The following is a 19,320-nucleotide window of genomic DNA, read 5'->3' as shown; positions in this document are numbered from 1 at the left end:
CCCTATTCCCTATTAAAAATAATGTGTGTACTATAGGGAATAGGGTGCCATTTGTGAGGCAGGCCTGGTCTGGAAGTGCTATTTTAGGATTCAACGTCCACTTGCACTCTCTGTCTATGAGGCTGGCTACACTGTTTTTAGTTGTGTCCTCTGTGAATTGAGATGATGGTCTCATTGTGTTTATGTTACATTCTAACTGCTATGTAAAAATACAAATTCTGCTCTTAGGCCCTTTCTTTCTGCTACTGTACATGATGACTAGCATTTTCTCTACCTAGCCATTTGCTTTATGTTATTTCTGTTTCTGTTATTCTACAGAGAGTGGTATGTCTGCCATTTGTTTGTATGATTTCCCTCCTATTTCATACCATGCACTTACATTGTCAATAACACACTTTATCTTTCTCTCTCTCTCCTCTCTCTCTCTTTCTCTCTCTCTCCTTCTCTCTCTCTTTCTCTCTCTGCTGTAGCTCTGAGTCGGTCAGCGATGCCCTTCGGCCTGATGCGTAGAGAGCTGGCGTGCGAGGGATACCCCATCGAGCTGCGCTGCCCTGGCAGTGATGTCATCATGATTGAGACGGCCAACTACGGCCGCACGGACGACAAGATCTGTGACGCTGACCCCTTCCAAATGGAGAACGTGCAGTGTTACCTGCCTGACGCCTTCAAGATCATGTCACAGAGGTACGTATGGGGAGGTGGGAGGGTTGGGTGTGTGTGTGTGTGTGTGTGTGTGTGTGTGTGTGTGTGTGTGTGTGTGTGTGTGTGTGTGTGTGTGTGTGTGTGTGTGTGTGTGTGTGTGTGTGTGTGTGTGTGTGTGTGTGTAAGATAAATAAGAAGACATAGGACACCCAGGGTGGGTGTGTCTTTCTGTCCTGCTTGTTTTTTTAATCTTATGTGCTGTTAGTGTGTAAAGTCGAGTGCATGCAGTATATGTGTAGTGAGATATGTGTTTGTAGTGTGGCTGCCTGCAGCTGCACTCTGGTTGTGCTTAGCATCTGCCTCCTCATAGAGCTGATCTATGGCAGCCCTCTCCCTGCTATCCATCACACATGTAAGGGAGGGAGAGGGTGCTACCGGTGAGATGGAGGGAAGCACAGAGGGAGAGAGAGATGGACAGATCTGGAGGAGGACAGTGGGATTGGTGTGGGGATGGAGGGATGGAGAGATGGAGAGATCTGAAGGGGATTGATGTAGGAATGGAGGGATGGAGAGATCTGAAGGGGATTGATGTAGGGATGGAGGGAGGGAGCGGGCGCGGGCTAGAGTGAACCACTGATGTGGAGATAAAGAGAGTGCAGCAGTGACGTGGAGAGAAATGGAGAATGAACAAGAGAGAGAGCAGAAAGAGAGAAATAATGCTAAAGCTGGATAGAGGAGGACAGAGGAGGATAGTGCTTCTACACCTGCATTGCTTGCTGTTTGGGGTTTCAGGCTGGGTTTCTGTACAGCACTTTGAGATATCAGCTGATGTACGAAGGGCTATATAAATACATTTGATTTGATTTGATGATAGAGGAGGACAGAGAAGGTGCTGTTGCTCCAGTTTCAACTGTTCTGCCTTATTATTATTCGACCATGCTGGTCATTTATGAACATTTGAACATCTTGGCCATGTTCTGTTATAATCTCCACCCGGCACAGCCAGAAGAGGACTGGCCACCCCACATAGCCTGGTTCCTCTCTAGGTTTCTTCCTAGGTTTTGGCCTTTCGAGGGAGTTTTTCCTAGCCACCGTGCTTCTACACCTGCATTGCTTGCTGTTTGGGGTTTTAGGCTGGGTTTCTGTACAGCACTTTGAGATATCAGCTGATGTACGAAGGGCTATATAAATAAATTTTATTTGATTTAGAGGAGGACAGATGAAGATAGAGGAGGATAGAGGAGGACAGAGAAGGATAGAGGAGGACAGAGGAGGATAGAGGAGGACATAGGAGGATAGAGGAGGACATAGGAGGACAGATGAAGATAGAGGAGGATAGAGAAGGACAGAGGAGGATAGAGGAGGACAGAGGAGGATAGAGAAGGACAGAGGAGGACAGATGAAGATAGAGCAAGATAGAGAAGGACAGAGGGGGATAGAAGAGGACAGAGGAGGACAAAGGAGGATAGAGGAGGACAGAGAAGGATAGAAGGACGATAGAGGAGGACAGAAGGATAGAAGGACGATAGAGGAGGACAGAGGAGGACAGAAATCGATAGAGGAGGATAGAAGACAGAGGAGGATAGATGAGGACAGAGGAAGACAGAGATCGATAGAGGAGGACAGAAATCGATAGAGGAGGATAGAAGACAGAGGAGGATAGATGAGGACAGAGGAGGACATAGGAGGATAGAGGAGGACATAGGAGGACAGATGAATATAGAGAAGGACAGAGGAGGATAGAGGAGGACAGAGGAGGATAGAGAAGGACAGAGGAGGACAGAGGAGGACAGATGAAGATAGAGCAAGATAGAGAAGGACAGAGGAGGATAGAAGAGGACAGAGGAGGATAGAGGGGGACAAAGGAGGATAGAGGAGGACAGAGAAGGATAGAAGGACGATAGAGGAGGACATAAGGATAGAAGGACGATAGAGGAGGACAGAGGAGGACAGAGATCGATATAGGAGGATAGAAGACAGAGGAGGATAGATGAGGACAGAGGAGGACATAGGAGGATAGAGGAGGACATAGGAGGACAGATGAAGATAGAGGAGGATAGAGGAGGACAGAGGAGGATAGAGAAGGACAGAGGAGGACAGAGGAGGACAAATGAAGATAGAGCAAGATAGAGAAGGACAGAGGAGGATTGAAGAGAACAGAGGAGGATAGAGGAGGACAAAGGAGGATAGAGGAGGACAGAGAAGGATAGAAGGACGATAGAGGAGGACAGAAGGATAGAAGGACGATAGAGGAGGACAGAGGAGGACAGAGATTGATAGAGGAGGATAGAAGACAGAGGAGGATAGATGAGGACAGAGATTGATAGAGGAGGATAGAAGACAGAGGAGGATAGAGGAGGATAGAGGAGGGGGGATTATATGCAGAAAAGGGAAGTGTGTGTGTGCTGGGAGTGTGAGTGTGTGAGGGAGCATACATTGAGCTGCTTAAATTATGATGGTGTTATGTGCAATTTAATGTTTCCCTGCCTTGTGTGCGTTTCTGTGTGTGTCTGTGTGTGTGTGTGTGTGTGTGTGTGTGTGTGTGTGTGTGTGTGTGTGTGTGTGTGTGTGTGTGTGTGTGTGTGTGTGTGTGTGTGTGTGTGTGTGTGTGTGTGTGTGTGTGTGTCTGTGTGTGTGTGTGTGTGTCTTTCTGTCTGTCTGTCTGTCTTAGCAGCACCAGTCCCCACCCATTCTCTCACCTTTAATTGCTCACACTCACAAGCCTTCGGGGGAGGGAGACTCTTACGGCACTCTTCCCCCTCTTCCTCCCTCATCCCTCCATCGCCTCATCCCTCAGGTCCAGCTGTCACATGATCTCGTCTAGTTTGAAATGACCCCCTTTCCCTCCATCTTTAGCCCCAAGGACATTTATCTGCCTCTCTTTTGTCCCTTCTGTCATTCTCTCAAATGTCCTCATTCATTTTACATTTTACATTTACATTTACGTCATTTAGCAGACGCTCTTATCCAGAGCGACTTACAAATTGGTGCATTCACCTTATGACATCCAGTGGAACAGTCACTTTACAATAGTGCATCTAAATCTTAAAAGGGGGGGGGGGTGAGAAGGATTACTTATCCTATCCTAGGTATTCCTTAAAGAGGTGGGGTTTCAGGTGTCTCCGGAAGGTGGTGATTGACTCCGCTGTCCTGGCGTCGTGAGGGAGTTTGTTCCACCATTGGGGGGCCAGAGCAGCGAACAGTTTTGACTGGGCTGAGCGGGAACTGTACTTCCTCAGTGGTAGGGAGGCGAGCAGGCCAGAGGTGGATGAACGCAGTGCCCTTGTTTGGGTGTAGGGCCTGATCAGAGCCTGGAGGTACTGAGGTGCCGTTCCCCTCACAGCTCCGTAGGCAAGCACCATGGTCTTGTAGCGAATGCGAGCTTCAACTGGAAGCCAGTGGAGAGAGCGGAGGAGCGGGGTGACGTGGGAGAACTTGGGAAGGTTGAACACCAGACGGGCTGCGGCGTTCTGGATGAGTTGTAGGGGTTTAATGGCACAGGCAGGGAGCCCAGCCAACAGCGAGTTGCAGTAATCCAGACGGGAGATGACAAGTGCCTGGGTTAGGACCTGCGCCGCGCTTCCTGTGTGAGGCAGGGTCGTACTCTGCGGATGTTGTAGAGCATGAACCTACAGGAACGGGCCACCGCCTTGATGTTAGTTGAGAACGACAGGGTGTTGTCCAGGATCACGCCAAGGTTCTTAGCGCTCTGGGAGGAGGACACAATGGAGTTGTCAACCGTGATGGCGAGATCATGGAACGGGCAGTCCTTCCCGGGAGGAAGAGCAGCTCCGTCTTGCCGAGGTTCAGCTTGAGGTGGTGATCCGTCATCCACACTGATATGTCTGCCAGACATGCAGAGATGCGATTCGCCACCTGGTCATCAGAAGGGGGAAAGGAGAAGATGAATTGTGTGTCGTCTGCATAGAAATGATAGGAGAGACCATGTGAGGTTATGACAGAGCCAAGTGACTTGGTGTATAGCGAGAATAGGAGAGGGCCTAGAACAGAGCCCTGGGGGACACCAGTGGTGAGAGCGTGTGGTGAGGAGACAGATTCTCGCCACGCCACCTGGTAGGAGCGACCTGTCAGGTAGGACGCAATCCAAGCGTGGGCCGCGCCGGAGATGCCCAACTCGGAGAGGGTGGAGAGGAGGATCTGATGGTTCACAGTATCGAAGGCAGCCGATAGGTCTAGAAGGATGAGAGCAGAGGAGAGAGAGTTAGCTTTAGCGGTGCGGAGCGCCTCCGTGATACAGAGAAGAGCAGTCTCAGTTGAATGACTAGTCTTGAAACCTGACTGATTTGGATCAAGAAGGTCATTCTGAGAGAGATAGCGGGAGAGCTGGCCAAGGACGACACGTTCAAGGGTTTTGGAGAGAAAAGAAAGAAGGGATACTGGTCTGTAGTTGTTGACATCGGAGGGATCGAGTGTAGGTTTTTTCAGAAGGGGTGCAACTCTCGCTCTCTTGAAGACGGAAGGGACGTAGCCAGCGGTCAGGGATGAGTTGATGAGCGAGGTGAGGTAAGGGAGAAGGTCTCCGGAAATGGTCTGGAGAAGAGAGGAGGGGATAGGGTCAAGCGGGCAGGTTATTCTCATCACTCTCTTCTCTCTCCTCTGTCTAGTTTGTTTCTCTGTTCCCATGTTTCTCTCTCACTCTCAATTGAATTTCAATTCAATTTCAATGTACACAGGATCTGTGGGTCCCCCGCGGGACGGTTGAGCTAACGTAGGCTAATGCAATTAGCATGAGGTTGTAAGTAACAAGAACATTTCCCAGGACATAGACATATCTGATATTGGCAGAAAGCTTAGATTATTGTTAATCTAACTGCACTGTCCAATTTACAGTAGCTATTACAGTGAAAGAATACCATGCTATTGTTTGAGGAGAGTGCATCATTTTGAACATGAAAAGTTATTAATAAACCAATTAGGCACATTTGGGCAGTGTTGACACAAAAAAAAGACCAGAAATGCAATGGTTCATTCAATCAGTCTCAAACTTTGCACGTACACTGCTGCAAAAGTGGCCAAAATCTAAATTGCGCCTGGGCTGGAATAATACATTGTGGCCTTTCTCTTGCATTTCAAAGATGATGGTACAATATAAATAAAACAAAACACATGTCTTTTTCTTTGTATTATCTTTTACCAGATCTAATGTGTTATATTCTCCTACATTAATTGCACATTTCCACAAACTTCAAAGTGTTTCCTTTCAAATGGTTCCAAGAATATGCTTCAGGTCCTGAGCTACAGGCAGTTAGATCTGGGTACGTCATTCTAGGCGAAAATGTAGAAAAGGGGCGGATCCTTGAGGGGCTTTATTGACATGGGAAACATATGTGTACATTGGCAAAGGAAGTGAAATAGATAATAAACAAAAGATAAATAAACAATACACAATTAACAGTAAACATTACACTCAAATGTCATATTATTTATTTATAGGCAGTGTTGTAATGATGTGCAAAAAGTACAAAAGGGAAAATAAATATAAATAAATAAATATAGGTTGTATTTACAATGGTGTGTGTTCTTCACTGGTTGCCCTTTTCTTGTGGCAACAGGTCACACATCTTGCTGCTGTGATGGCACACTGTGGAATTTCACCCAGTAGATATTGGATTTGTTTTCAAATTCTTTGTGGCTCTAGGTAATCTGAGGGAAATATGTGTCTCTAATATGGTCATACATTGGGCAGGAGGTTAGGAAGTGCACCTCAGTTTCCACCTCATTTTGTGAGCAGTGTGCACATCGTCTGTATTCTCTTGAGAGCCAGGTCTGCCTTCAGTGGGCCACCTTTCTCAATAGCAAAGTCTGTACATAGTCAAAGTTTTCCTTCATTTTGGGTCAGTCACAGTGGTCAGGTATTCTGCCACGGTGTACTCTCTGTTTAGGGTCCAATAGCGTTCTAGTTTTTTTTGTAAATTCTTTCCAATGTGTCAAGTAATTATATTTAGGTTTTCTCATGATTTGGTTGGGTCTAATTGTGTTGCTGTCCTGGGGCTCTGTGGGGTGTGTTTGTGTTTGTGAACAGAGCCCCAGGACCAGCTTTCTTAGGGGACTCTTCTCCAGGTTCATCTCTCTGTAGGTGATGGCTTTGTTATGGAAGGTTTGGGAATTGTTTCATTTTAGATGGTTGTAGAATTTAACGTCTCTTTTCTGGATTTAGATAATTAGCATGTATCGGCCTAATTCTGCTCTGCTTGCATTATTTGGTGTTTTACGTTGTACACAGAGGATGTTTTTTGCAGAATTCTGCATACAGAGTCTCAATTTGGTGTTTGTCCCATTTTGTGAATTCTTGGTTGGTGAGCAGACCCCAGGCTGCACAACCATAAAGGGCAATGGGTTCTATGACTGATTCAAGTATTTTTTAGCCAGATCCTATTTTTTATGTTGAATTTTGTGTTCCTTTTGATGTTCTCTCTTTCTCTCGCTCTTTCTATCTCCCTCTCTCTCTCTCTCTCTCTCTCTCTCTCTCTCCCCCTCTCTCTCTCTCTCTCTCGCTCTTTCTCTCTCTCTCTCTCTCTCTCTCTCTCTCTCTCTCTCTCTCTCTCTCTCTCTCTCTCCTCTCTCTCTCTGTGGGACAGGTGTAATAACCGTACCCAGTGTGTGGTGGTGGCAGGGTCCGATGTGTTCCCAGACCCCTGCCCAGGGACCTACAAGTACCTGGAGATACAGTACGAGTGTGTCCCCTACAGTGAGTACCCAGACCCCCCATCTCCCACATCCCTCACCCCCTTCCCCACCCCCCATCCCCGTCCCCCTTCTCCCCCAGCTAACCCCTCTCAGCCCTCTCAGCAACTGACTGGCATTCACACCAACACACACAGACTCTCTCTCTCACACACTCAGCCACACACACAAACAGACAGACCAAGACCAGACCAGACAGACACACATTGCTCTCTCGCTCTTGCTCTCTCTCTCTCTCTTACACACACACACACACCTGCAAACAAACACACCTACACACACACAGCACTAAACCCTTTTTCTCCATTGACAGTGCAACGCTCCAGAGGCTGAGAGAGATTTTCACACGGGGAAGGTGCTCCACAAACACCATGGCAGATAAGCACTTCATACAGCAGTACAGCGAGGGGTCAGCCTTTATTGCCGATCATAGCGGTAACACACACCACCACACTCACACACACGTTGACCCCTGGGCCTGATAGTTTGCTTTATCTGGTGCCAAATATCTTAGTGGTCCTTCTGATCTCCAAGAACAGTGAACATTGTCCACAGTGAGACTGGGAGGCAGGAGACTGTGTCTGTGTCATCATCCCACAATGTTAACACAAACAGCAAAGGGCTTATTTTAGACCACATGACCCTGAAGATGTGCACATTTCAATATCCCCATGGTAACTGGCTGCCGGCTCCCTCGGGTGCTGCTCACATCTCCGTGGCAGGTGTGACACACACACACGCACGTACACACACATTATGCACGCGCTCTGTTGCTCATACACACGCACAAACACATGTACACACACACATACACAAACACACGGAGAAACACACATCCACGTCACACACTGTCTCTCACACACTCTCACTCACACCCTAAAGCACACACACACACACAAGAACACAAGAACACAGGCAGACAGGGTGAGGATTCTGGTGTTGTGTGGAGCCTCAGTCATGTGAAAATCTCTGCTCAGACAGTGTCCCCTCCTCCTCATGTAGTATTACTCTCAGCATTGATCCTCTCACTGTGCAGGAGTATTCCAGGGGGCTGCCGCCTCATCCCCCTCCACTGGGGAGAGACAGAAGTGTGGTGTGTGTGGGGGAGGGGGAGGGTGATTGATGACTATGGGAGGGATGAAGGGAAGAGGTGGGTAAGAGATACTCTGTGGGTGAATGTCTATGTTTTTTCCTTCAGGGAGCCGTGAGTACAGGAACTGAAGAAAGCAAAACCGACATCAACAACTCCCTGACCTCTTCTCTGAATTCTCACACTCCTCTCTTCCTCTCAACATATCTCCATGTCAATATCGCATTTTTTCATCTCTCCTTCTCTGTCAACCTTCTCTCTCTTGGTTTCATGCCGTTCTTCTACAACTCTTTATATTCTACACTTTATCCATTGCCACATTTCTTTCACTCTCCCATTGATCTCATCTCTTTCCCTCCCTCTCTTTATCTTCCGATGTCGCTTTCTTTTCTCTTTGCAGGTTGTAGCAGTTGTCCCAGCACTCCACTGTCACCTGTAGGAGTTGTCCCAGCACTCCACTGTCACCTGTAGGAGTTGTGCCAACACTCCACTGTCACCTGTAGGAGTTGTCCCAACACTCCACTGTCACCTGTAGGAGTTATCCCAACACTCCACTGTCACCTGTAGGAGTTGTCCCAACACTCCACTGTCACCTGTAGGAGTTGTGCCAACACTCCACTGTCACCTGTAGGAGTTGTCCCAACACTCCACTGTCACCTGTAGGAGTTGTCCCAACACTCCACTGTCACCGGTAGGAGTTATCCCAACACTCCACTGTCACCTGTAGGAGTTGTCCCAACACTACACTGTCACCTGTAGGAGTTGTCCCAACACTCCACTGTCACCTGTAGGAGTTGGGCCAACACTCCACTGTCACCTGTAGGAGTTATCCCAACACTCCACTGTCACCTGTAGGAGTTGTCCCAACACTCCACTGTCACCTGTAGGAGTTGTCCCAACACTCCACTGTCACCTGTAGGAGTTGTCCCAACACTCCACTGTCACCTGTAGGAGTTGTCCCAACACTCCACTGTCACCTGTAGGAGTTGTCCCAACACTCCACTGTCACCTGTAGGAGTTGTCCCAACACTCCACTGTCACCTGTAGGAGTTGTGCCAACACTCCACTGTCACCTGTAGGAGTTGTCCCAACACTCCACTGTCACCTGTAGGAGTTATCCCAACACTCCACTGTCACCTGTAGGAGTTGTCCCAACACTCCACTGTCACCTGTAGGAGTTGTCCCAACACTCCACTGTCACCTGTAGGAGTTGTGCCAACACTCCACTGTCACCTGTAGGAGTTGTGCCAACACTCCACTGTCACCTGTAGGAGTTGTCCCAACACTCCACTGTCACCTGTAGGAGTTGTCCCAACACTCCACTGTCACCTGTAGGAGTTGTCCCAACACTCCACTGTCACCTGTAGGAGTTGTCCCAACACTCCACTGTCACCTGTAGGAGTTATCCCAACACTCCACTGTCACCTGTAGGAGTTGTGCCAACACTCCACTGTCACCTGTAGGAGTTGTGCCAACACTCCACTGTCACCTGTAGGAGTTGTCCCAACACTCCACTGTCACCTGTAGGAGTTGTGCCAACACTCCACTGTCACCTGTAGGAGTTGTCCCAACACTCCACTGTCACCTGTAGGAGTTGTCCCAACACTCCACTGTCACCTGTAGGAGTTGTCCCAACACTCCACTGTCACCTGTAGGAGTTGTCCCAACACTCCACTGTCACCTGTAGGAGTTGTCCCAACACTCCACTGTCACCTGTAGGAGTTGTCCCAACACTCCACTGTCACCTGTAGGAGTTGTGCCAACACTCCACTGTCACCTATAGGAGTTGTCCCAACACTCCACTGTCACCTGTAGGAGTTATCCCAACACTCCACTGTCACCTGTAGGAGTTGTGCCAACACTCCACTGTCACCTGTCAGGAGTTGTGCCAACACTCCACTGTCACCTGTAGGAGTTGTGCCAACACTCCACTGTCACCTGTAGGAGTTGTCCCAACACTCCACTGTCACCTGTAGGAGTTGTGCCAACACTCCACTGTCACCTGTAGGAGTTGTCCCAACACTCCACTGTCACCTGTAGGAGTTGTCCCAACACTCCACTGTCACCTGTAGGAGTTATCCCAACACTCCACTGTCACCTGTAGGAGTTGTCCCAACACTCCACTGTCACCTGTAGGAGTTGTGCCAACACTCCACTGTCACCTGTAGGAGTTGTCCCAACACTCCACTGTCACCTGTAGGAGTTGTGCCAACACTCCACTGTCACCTGTAGGAGTTGTCCCAACACTCCACTGTCACCTGTAGGAGTTGTCCCAACACACTCCACTGTCACCTGTAGCAGTTGTCCCAACACTCCACTGTCACCTGTAGGAGTTGTCCCAACACTCCACTGTCACCTGTAGGAGTTGTGCCAACACTCCACTGTCACCTGTAGGAGTTATCCGAACACTCCACTGTCACCTGTAGGAGTTGTCCCAACACTCCACTGTCACCTGTAGGAGTTGTCCCAACACTCCACTGTCACCTGTAGGAGTTATCCCAACACTCCACTGTAACCTGTAGGAGTTATCCCAACACTCCACTGTCACCTGTAGGAGTTGTCCCAACACTCCACTGTCACCTGTAGGAGTTGTCCAAACACTCCACTGTCACCTGTAGGAGTTGTCCCAACACTCCACTGTCACCTGTAGGAGTTGTCCCAACACTCCACTGTCACCTGTAGGAGTTGTCCCAACACTCCACTGTCACCTGTAGGAGTTGTGCCAACACTCCACTGTCACCTGTAGGAGTTATCCCAACACTCCACTGTCACCTGTAGGAGTTGTCCCAACACTCCACTGTCACCTGTAGGAGTTGTCCCAACACTCCACTGTCACCTGTAGGAGTTGTCCCAACACTCCACTGTCACCTGTAGGAGTTGTCCCAACACTCCACTGTCACCTGTAGGAGTTGTCCCAACACTCCACTGTCACCTGTAGGAGTTATCCCAACACTCCACTGTCACCTGTAGGAGTTATCCCAACACTCCACTGTCACCTGTAGGAGTTGTCCCAACACTCCACTGTCACCTGTAGGAGTTGTCCCAACACTCCACTGTCACCTGTAGGAGTTGTCCCAACACTCCACTGTCACCTGTAGGAGTTGTCCCAACACTCCACTGTCACCTGTAGGAGTTATCCCAACACTCCACTGTCACCTGTAGGAGTTGTCCCAACACTCCACTGTCACCTGTAAGAGTTGTCCCAACACTCCACTTTCAACTGTCCAAGTGCAACACAAAGTGCAGCATGGCCTCCAGGCCTCTAGGGGAGCTGTCCTACTTGGCTGGCTGTGCCCCCTTAAGATTACGTTGAACTCTGACCCTCCTCTGCTCAGCGCTCACAGGCCCTCAGCTAACCTGCCTCTAGATATATACTGTAGTTCAGGGTTGAGTCCTGTTACCATCGCAACAGTAAAAGTTATAACTGTGACCTTTGCTGTTTGGGAAGGTTTTCTAGTCTGTGTTATCTTTCTTCTTCTCTCTCTCTTTTGCCCTGCAGCCTTTGGGTGAGATCATGTCCTCTTTCAGTCTCCTCTATCATCTCTCTCTCTGAATATAGCCCTGAGATGTGAGTTGACTTGTTGTGGTGGTCAGGTTGAGTGGCCCCTGGTTGCTATGTTCTACTTTATGTGGTCTCCTCTGGTATTGTTTTGTTGTTAGGTGGTGATCTGGTCCTGGGTTATAAATAAATAGTTTCCTCTTCCGTCCTCTCTTATTCTCTCTTATTCCAGACCAGACATTTCCCTCTGACTGCACACCGGAGCCAATTGAAAGTGATGATTAAATAGCTGCTGACTTGCATTTTTCCTATTCCCGTCTTCTATTAAAGAAGCTTGTTTATTGGATCTGAAGGAAGGAGGGTGGAGGGGGTTATGAGAAAATTGGAACCTGATCGCGTCGTGATGAAAAGTCTTGGCTGTCTGAAGTGAGAAAGACGAGCCAATTAGAACAGTCCTCCGTCAGTCTTCTCCTCTCCCTCAGGGATGGGCTGTGGGCCAGACCAGACTTGCAAACACACACACATACACGTTAGTTCTCCCCACCCGCGCCGCATTCCGCCGCACCACGCTACGTGTTGTCAGGCTCTGCCACCAGAATATAAATAGATCCTGAGTGAATTAGATTCAGTGTTACAGTCCTCCTCATCTCAAACCTAATGACAACTAACTGGGCTTCTATTAATTACCAGGAGAAGGTCATCTCATCCCAGACCTAGTGGCAACTAACTGGGCTTCTATTAATTACCAGGAGAAGGTCATCTCATCCCAAACCTAGTGGCAACTAACTGGGCTTCTATTAATTACCAGGAGAAGGTCATCTCATCCCAAACCTAGTGGCAACTAACTGGGCTTCTATTAATTACCAGGAGAAGGTCATCTCATCCCAAACCTAGTGGCAACTAACTGGGCTTCTATTAATTACCAGGAAAAGGTCATCTCATCCCAAACCTAGTGGCAACTAACTGGGCTTCTATTAATTACCAGGAGAAGGTCATCTCATCCCAAACCTAGTGGCAACTAACTGGGCTTCTATTAATTACCAGGAGAAGGTCATCTCATCCCAAACCTAGTGGCAACTAACTGGCCTTCTATTAATTACCAGGAGAAGGTAATCTCATCCCAAACCTAGTGACAACTAACTGGCCTTCTATTAATTACCAGGAGAAGGTCATCTCATCCCAAACCTAGTGGCAACTAACTGGGCTTCTATTAATTACCAGGAGAAGGTCATCTCATCCCAAACCTAGTGGCAACTAACTGGCCTTCTATTAATTACCAGGAGAAGGTAATCTCATCCCAAACCTAGTGACAACTAACTGGCCTTCTATTAATTACCAGGAGAAGGTCATCTCATCCCAAACCTAGTGGCAACTAACTGGGCTTCTATTAATTACCAGGAGAAGGTCATCTCATCCCAAACCTAGTGGCAACTAACTGGCCTTCTATTAATTACCAGGAGAGGGGGGTACCTTCCCTCCCGCTCTCTACCCCTCTCCCTCTGCAAAGATTAATTGAATTTGCTGCTGCTAATCGCTCTGGTAATGCCCCATCTTTCATGGCTCACTAGGAATGCAGGGTGTTTTGGTGTCTTTATGGGTGACATATGTTTGTTTGTTTGGTTCTACTTAACGGGAGAGGGATAGGGGTTAGGGATAGAGGGAGGGTGTTTAAAGGGCCGCTGTTGGCAGCTGGCATGATGTGTGCAGGCATGACACGTGTATGTGTGTGTGTGTGTGTGTGTGTGTGTGTGTGTGTGTGTGTGTGTGTGTGTGTGTGTGTGTGTGTGTGTGTGTGTGTGTGTGTGTGTGGGTGTGGGTGTGGGTGTGTGTGGTTGTTTGTGTGCAAGTGTGTTTGTGTGTGTGACAGGATCCTCTGTGTGCATGTCACACAGTGCTTTGTGTTACCAGCCACCTGAAACGTGGAGGTGACAGGCGAAGCAGCTGAGTCGACACAGCACTGTCAGATGAGCTCAGAAGAGGCGGCCAGTGTGTGTGTTTGTGTGTGTGTTAGTGTGTGTGTTAATGTGTGTGGTAGGATGTGTGAGCATGCCAGCAGAACATAACAGCCAACAAGTCAAGTCATATCTCACAGTGCCAAAAACCCTGCAAGCCCTTACAGAGACATCACTTTGTCTTCACTGGGCAGAACAGAGCAAGACAAACTGTTGTGACACAGATTCACTCTGTCAAGGCTTGCTTCACAACTGGCTTCTATCAACACATACTGAGTGTACTGTATAAACTATACCTTATTATACCATACTATACTAGTATAGTATACTTAATGAGTATACTATACTCATTAACTTCTTGCGTCGAGCCATCCCGGATCCGGGATAATGACTACAGCCTCAAGCCCATTACCATAACGCAACGTTAACTATTCATGAAAATCGCAAATTAAATGAAATAAATCTGCTAGCTCTCAAGCTTAGCCCTTTGTTAACAACACTGTGTCATCTCAGATTTTCAAAATATGCTTCTCAACCATAGCAAAACAAGCATTTGTGTAACAGTATTGATAGCTAGCGTAGCATTTAGCGTTAGCATTCAACAGGCAACATTTTCACAAAAACCAGAAAAGCATTCAAATAAAATCATTTACCTTTGAAGAACTTCGGATGTTTTCAATGAGGAGACTCTCAGTTAGATAGCAAATGTTCCGTTTTTCCTGAAAGATTATTTGTTTAGGAGAAATCGCTCATTTTGTTCATCACGTTTAGCTACGAAAAAAACCTGTATCCAGGAGTGTAAATCTATTTGCAAGCTCATTAGCATAACACAACGTTAACTATTCATGAAAATCGCAAATGAAATGAAATAAATCTGATAGCTCTCAAGCTTAGCCTTTTGTTAACAACACTGTCATCTCAGATTTTCAAAATATGCTTCTCAACCATAGCAAAACAAGCATTTGTGTAACAGTATTGATAGCTAGCGTAGCATTTAGCGTTAGCTTTCAGCAGGCAACATTTTCACAAAAACCAGAAAAGCATTCAAATAAAATAATTTACCTTTGAAAAACTTCGGATGTTTTCAATGAGGAGACTCTCAGTTAGATAGCAAATGTTCAGTTTGTCCAAAAATATTCTTTGTATAGGAGAAATCGCTCCGTTTGGTACATCACATTTGGCTACCAAAAAAAAAACGAAAATTCAGTCATCAAAACGCCTAACTTTTTTCCAAATTAACTCCATAATAACATGGCAAAAGTTTTTTTAAATCAATCCTCAAGGTGTTTTTCACATATCTCTTCGATGATATATCGTTCGTGGAAGTGTGCTTTCTCCTCTGAATCCCATGGGAAAATGCCTGCAGCTGAAGATTAAGGACACCTGGTAAATGTAGTCTCTTATGGCCAATCTTCCAATGATATGCCTACAAATACGTCACAATGCTGCAGACACCTTGGGGAAACGACAGAAAGGGCAGACTCATTCCTGGCGCATTCACAGCCATATAAGGAGACAATGGAAAACAGAGCCTGAAAAATTCTGCTCATTTCCTGTTTGAAGTTTCATCTTGGTTTCGCCTGTAGCATCAGTTCTGTGGCACTCATAGATAATATCTTTGCAGTTTTGGAAACGGCAGAGTGTTTTCTTTCCAAAGCTGTCAATTATATGCATAGTCGAGCATCTTTTTGTGACAAAATATTGCGCTTAAAATGGGCACGTTTTTTTATCCAATAATGAAATAGCGCCCCCATAGGTTCAAGAGGTTAAACAACACTATACTATACTATAATATAATATATTATATATATATATTTCCTGGAGTAAAAATCCAGTAGATTAACATCATGTTGCCTCGTCACTTTATTCCTAGTTATATGTACATACCTACCTCAATGACCTTCGGGGGCGGCAAGTAGCCTAGTGGTTAGAGCGTTGGACTAGTAACCGGAAGGTTGCAAGTTCAAACCCCCGAGCTGACAAGGTACAAATCTGTTGATCTGCCCCTGAACAGACAGTTAACCCACTAGGCCGTCATTGAAAATAAGAATTTGTTCTTAACTGACTTGCCTAGTTAAATAAAGGTAAAATAAAAAATCACTTCACATCGACTAGGTACTGGTACTTTGTGTATATAGCCAAGTTACCATTGTGTATTTATTGGTACTTGTATTACTAGATGTTATACCTTTCCTATTAGTTCTGTATGTTCTTTCTCTCTGCGTTGTTGGGAAGGCCCGTAACGTTCGTCTACAACTGCTGCTGACAAAGCCTGTAGGAACCCATGGAAATGTAGAGCAGAGTGCAGAGAGGAGAGTAGAACTCTACCTGTTCCTGCTCCCAGTAAATGTAGAGTGCAGAGAGGAGAGTAGAACTCTACCTGTCCCTGCTCCCAGTAAATGTAGAGAGCAGAGAGGAGAGTAGAACTCTACCTGTTCCTGCTCTCAGTAAATGTAGAGAGCAGAGAGGAGAGTAGAACTCTACCTGTTCCTGCTCCCAGTAAATGTAGAGATCAGAGAGGAGAGTAGAACTCTACCTGTTCCTGCTCCCAGTAAATGTAGAGTGCAGAGAGGAGAGTAGAACTCTAGCTGTTCCTGCTCCCAGTAATTGTAGAGTGCAGAGAGGAGAGTAGAACTCTACTTGTCCCTGCTCTCAGTAAATGTAGAGAGCATAGAGGAGAGAGGAGAGTAGAACTCTACCTGTTCCTGCTCCCAGTAAATGTAGAGAGCAGAGAGGAGAGTAGAACTCTACCTGTTCCTGCTCCCAGTAAATGTAGAGAGCAGAGAGGAGAGTAGAACTCTACCTGTCCCTGCTCTCAGTAAATGTAGAGAGCATAGAGGAGAGAGGAGAGTAGAACTCTACCTGTTCCTGCTCCCAGTAAATGTAGAGAGCAGAGAGGAGAGTAGAACTCTACCTGTTCCTGCTCTCAGTAAATGTAGAGTGCAGAGAGGAGAGTAGAACTCTACCTGTTCCTGCTCTCAGTAAATGTAGAGTGCAGAGAGGAGAGTAGAACTCTACCTGTCCCTGCTCTCAGTAAATGTAGAGAGCATAGAGGAGAGAGGAGAGTAGAACTCTACCTGTTCCTGCTCCCAGTAAATGTAGAGAGCAGAGAGGAGAGTAGAACTCTACCTGTCCCTGCTCTCAGTAAATGTAGAGAGCATAGAGGAGAGAGGAGAGTAGAACTCTACCTGTTCCTGCTCTCAGTAAATGTAGAGAGCAGAGAGGAGAGTAGAACTCTACCTGTCCCTGCTCTCAGTAAATGTAGAGAGCATAGAGGAGAGAGGAGAGTAGAACTCTACCTGTTCCTGCTCTCAGTAAATGTAGAGTGCAGAGAGGAGAGTAGAACTCTACCTGTTCCTGCTCCCAGTAAATGTAGAGAGCAGAGAGGAGAGTAGAACTCTACCTGTCCCTGCTCTCAGTAAATGTAGAGAGCATAGAGGAGAGAGGAGAGTAGAACTCTACCTGTTCCTGCTCTCAGTAAATGTAGAGAGCAGAGAGGAGAGTAGAACTCTACCTGTCCCTGCTCTCAGTAAATGTAGAGAGCATAGAGGAGAGAGGAGAGTAGAACTCTACCTGTTCCTGCTCCCAGTAAATGTAGAGTGCAGAGAGGAGAGTAGAACTCTACCTGTTCCTGCTCCCAGTAAATGTAGAGAGCAGAGAGGAGAGTAGAACTCTACCTGTTCCTGCTCTCAGTAAATGTAGAGAGCAGAGAGGAGAGTAGAACTCTACCTGTTCCTGCTCCCAGTAAATGTAGAGAGCAGAGAGGAGAGTAGAACTCTACCTGTTCCTGCTCCCAGTAAATGTAGAGAGCAGAGAGGAGAGTAGAACTCTACCTGTTCCTGCTCTCAGTAAATGTAGAGAGCAGAGAGGAGAGTAGAACTCTACCTGTTCCTGCTCTCAGTAAATGTAGAGAGCAGAGAGGAGAGTAGAACTCTACCTGTTCCTGCTCCCAGTAAATGTAGAGAGCAGAGAGGAGAGTAGAACTCTACCTGTTCCTGCTCCCAGTAAATGTAGAGAGCAGAGAGGAGAGTAGAACTCTACCTGTTCCTGCTCTCAGTAAATGTAGAGTGCAGAGAGGAGAGTAGAACTCTACCTGGCCCTGCTCTCAGTAAATGTAGAGAGCAGAGAGGAGAGTAGAACTCTACCTGTCCCTGCTCTCAGTAAATGTAGAGAGCATAGAGGAGAGTAGAACTCTACCTGTTCCTGCTCCCAGTAAATGTAGAGAGCAGAGAGGAGAGAGGAGAGTAGAACTCTACCTGTTCCTGCTCTCAGTAAATGTAGAGAGCAGAGAGGAGAGTAGAACTCTACCTGTTCCTGCTCCCAGTAAATGTAGAGAGCAGAGAGGAGAGAGGAGAGTAGAACTCTACCTGTTCCTGCTCTCACTAAATGTAGAGTGCAGAGAGGAGAGTAGAACTCTACCTGTCCCTGCTCCCAGTAAATGTAGAGAGCAAAGAGGAGAGTAGAACTCTACCTGTTCCTGCTCCCAGTAAATGTAGAGAGCATAGAGGAGAGTAGAACTCTACCTGTCCCTGCTCTCAGTAAATGTAGAGAGCAGAGAGGAGAGTAGAACTCTACCTGTTCCTGCTCCCAGTAAATGTAGAGTGCAGAGAGGAGAGTAGAACTCTACCTGTCCCTGCTCTCAGTAAATGTAGAGAGCAGAGAGGAGAGTAGAACTCTACCTGTTCCTGCTCCCAGTAAATGTAGAGAGCAGAGAGGAGAGTAGAACTCTACCTGTCCCTGCTCTCAGTAAATGTAGAGAGCAGAGAGGAGAGTAGAACTCTACCTGTTCCTGCTCCCAGTAAATGTAGAGTGCAGAGAGGAGAGTAGAACTCTACCTGTTCCTGCTCCCAGTAAATGTAGAGTGCAGAGAGGAGAGTAGAACTCAACCTGTCCCTGCTCCCAGTAAATGTAGAGTGCAGAGAGGAGAGTAGAACTCTACCTGTTCCTGCTCCCAGTAAATGTAGAGAGCAGAGTGCAGAGAGGAGAGTAGAACTCTACCTGTTCCTGCTCCCAGTAAATGTAGAGAGCAGAGTGCAGAGAGGAGAGTAGAACTCTACCTGTTCCTGCTCTCAGTAAATGTAGAGAGGAGAGAGGAGAGTAGAACTCTACCTGTTCCTGCTCTCAGTAAATGTAGAGAGCAGAGAGGAGAGTAGAACTCTACCTGTTCCTGCTCCCAGTAAATGTAGAGAGCATAGAGGAGAGTAGAACTCTACCTGTTCCTGCTCCCAGTAAATGTAGAGAGCAGAGAGGAGAGAGGAGAGTAGAACTCTACCTGTTCCTGCTCCCAGTAAATGTAGAGTGCAGAGAGGAGAGTAGAACTCTACCTGTCCCTGCTCTCAGTAAATGTAGAGAGCAGAGAGGAGAGTAGAACTCTACCTGTTCCTGCTCCCAGTAAATGTAGAGTGCAGAGAGGAGAGTAGAACTCTACCTGT

At 47.1% G+C, this 19,320-nt stretch overlaps 1 protein-coding gene across 49 annotated transcripts in view; it reads left to right on the top strand.

Moving 5' to 3' along the window:
• The window catches only part of LOC118376256 (adhesion G protein-coupled receptor L1), a 326,381-nt gene that overhangs the window by 202,877 nt on the left and 104,184 nt on the right, over window positions 1-19,320 (top strand). For all 49 annotated transcript variants that reach the window (XR_008136747.1, XR_008136723.1, XR_008136709.1 and 46 more), the window contains 2 exons: window positions 471-684; window positions 7,242-7,351. Coding sequence is in view for 2 of the 49 variants with exons in the window: in XM_052519291.1 (XP_052375251.1) it covers window positions 471-684; window positions 7,242-7,351 (324 nt within the window). In the remaining 47 variants the exon portion in view is untranslated. The remainder of the gene's footprint in view (window positions 1-470; window positions 685-7,241; window positions 7,352-19,320) is intronic.

This window comes from Oncorhynchus keta, chromosome 5 (assembly GCF_023373465.1).
Source record: "Oncorhynchus keta strain PuntledgeMale-10-30-2019 chromosome 5, Oket_V2, whole genome shotgun sequence".
Lineage (NCBI taxonomy): Eukaryota > Metazoa > Chordata > Actinopteri > Salmoniformes > Salmonidae > Oncorhynchus > Oncorhynchus keta.
Note: the sequence above shows the minus strand (reverse complement) of the source record. Positions and strands in the feature narration are given on the sequence as shown.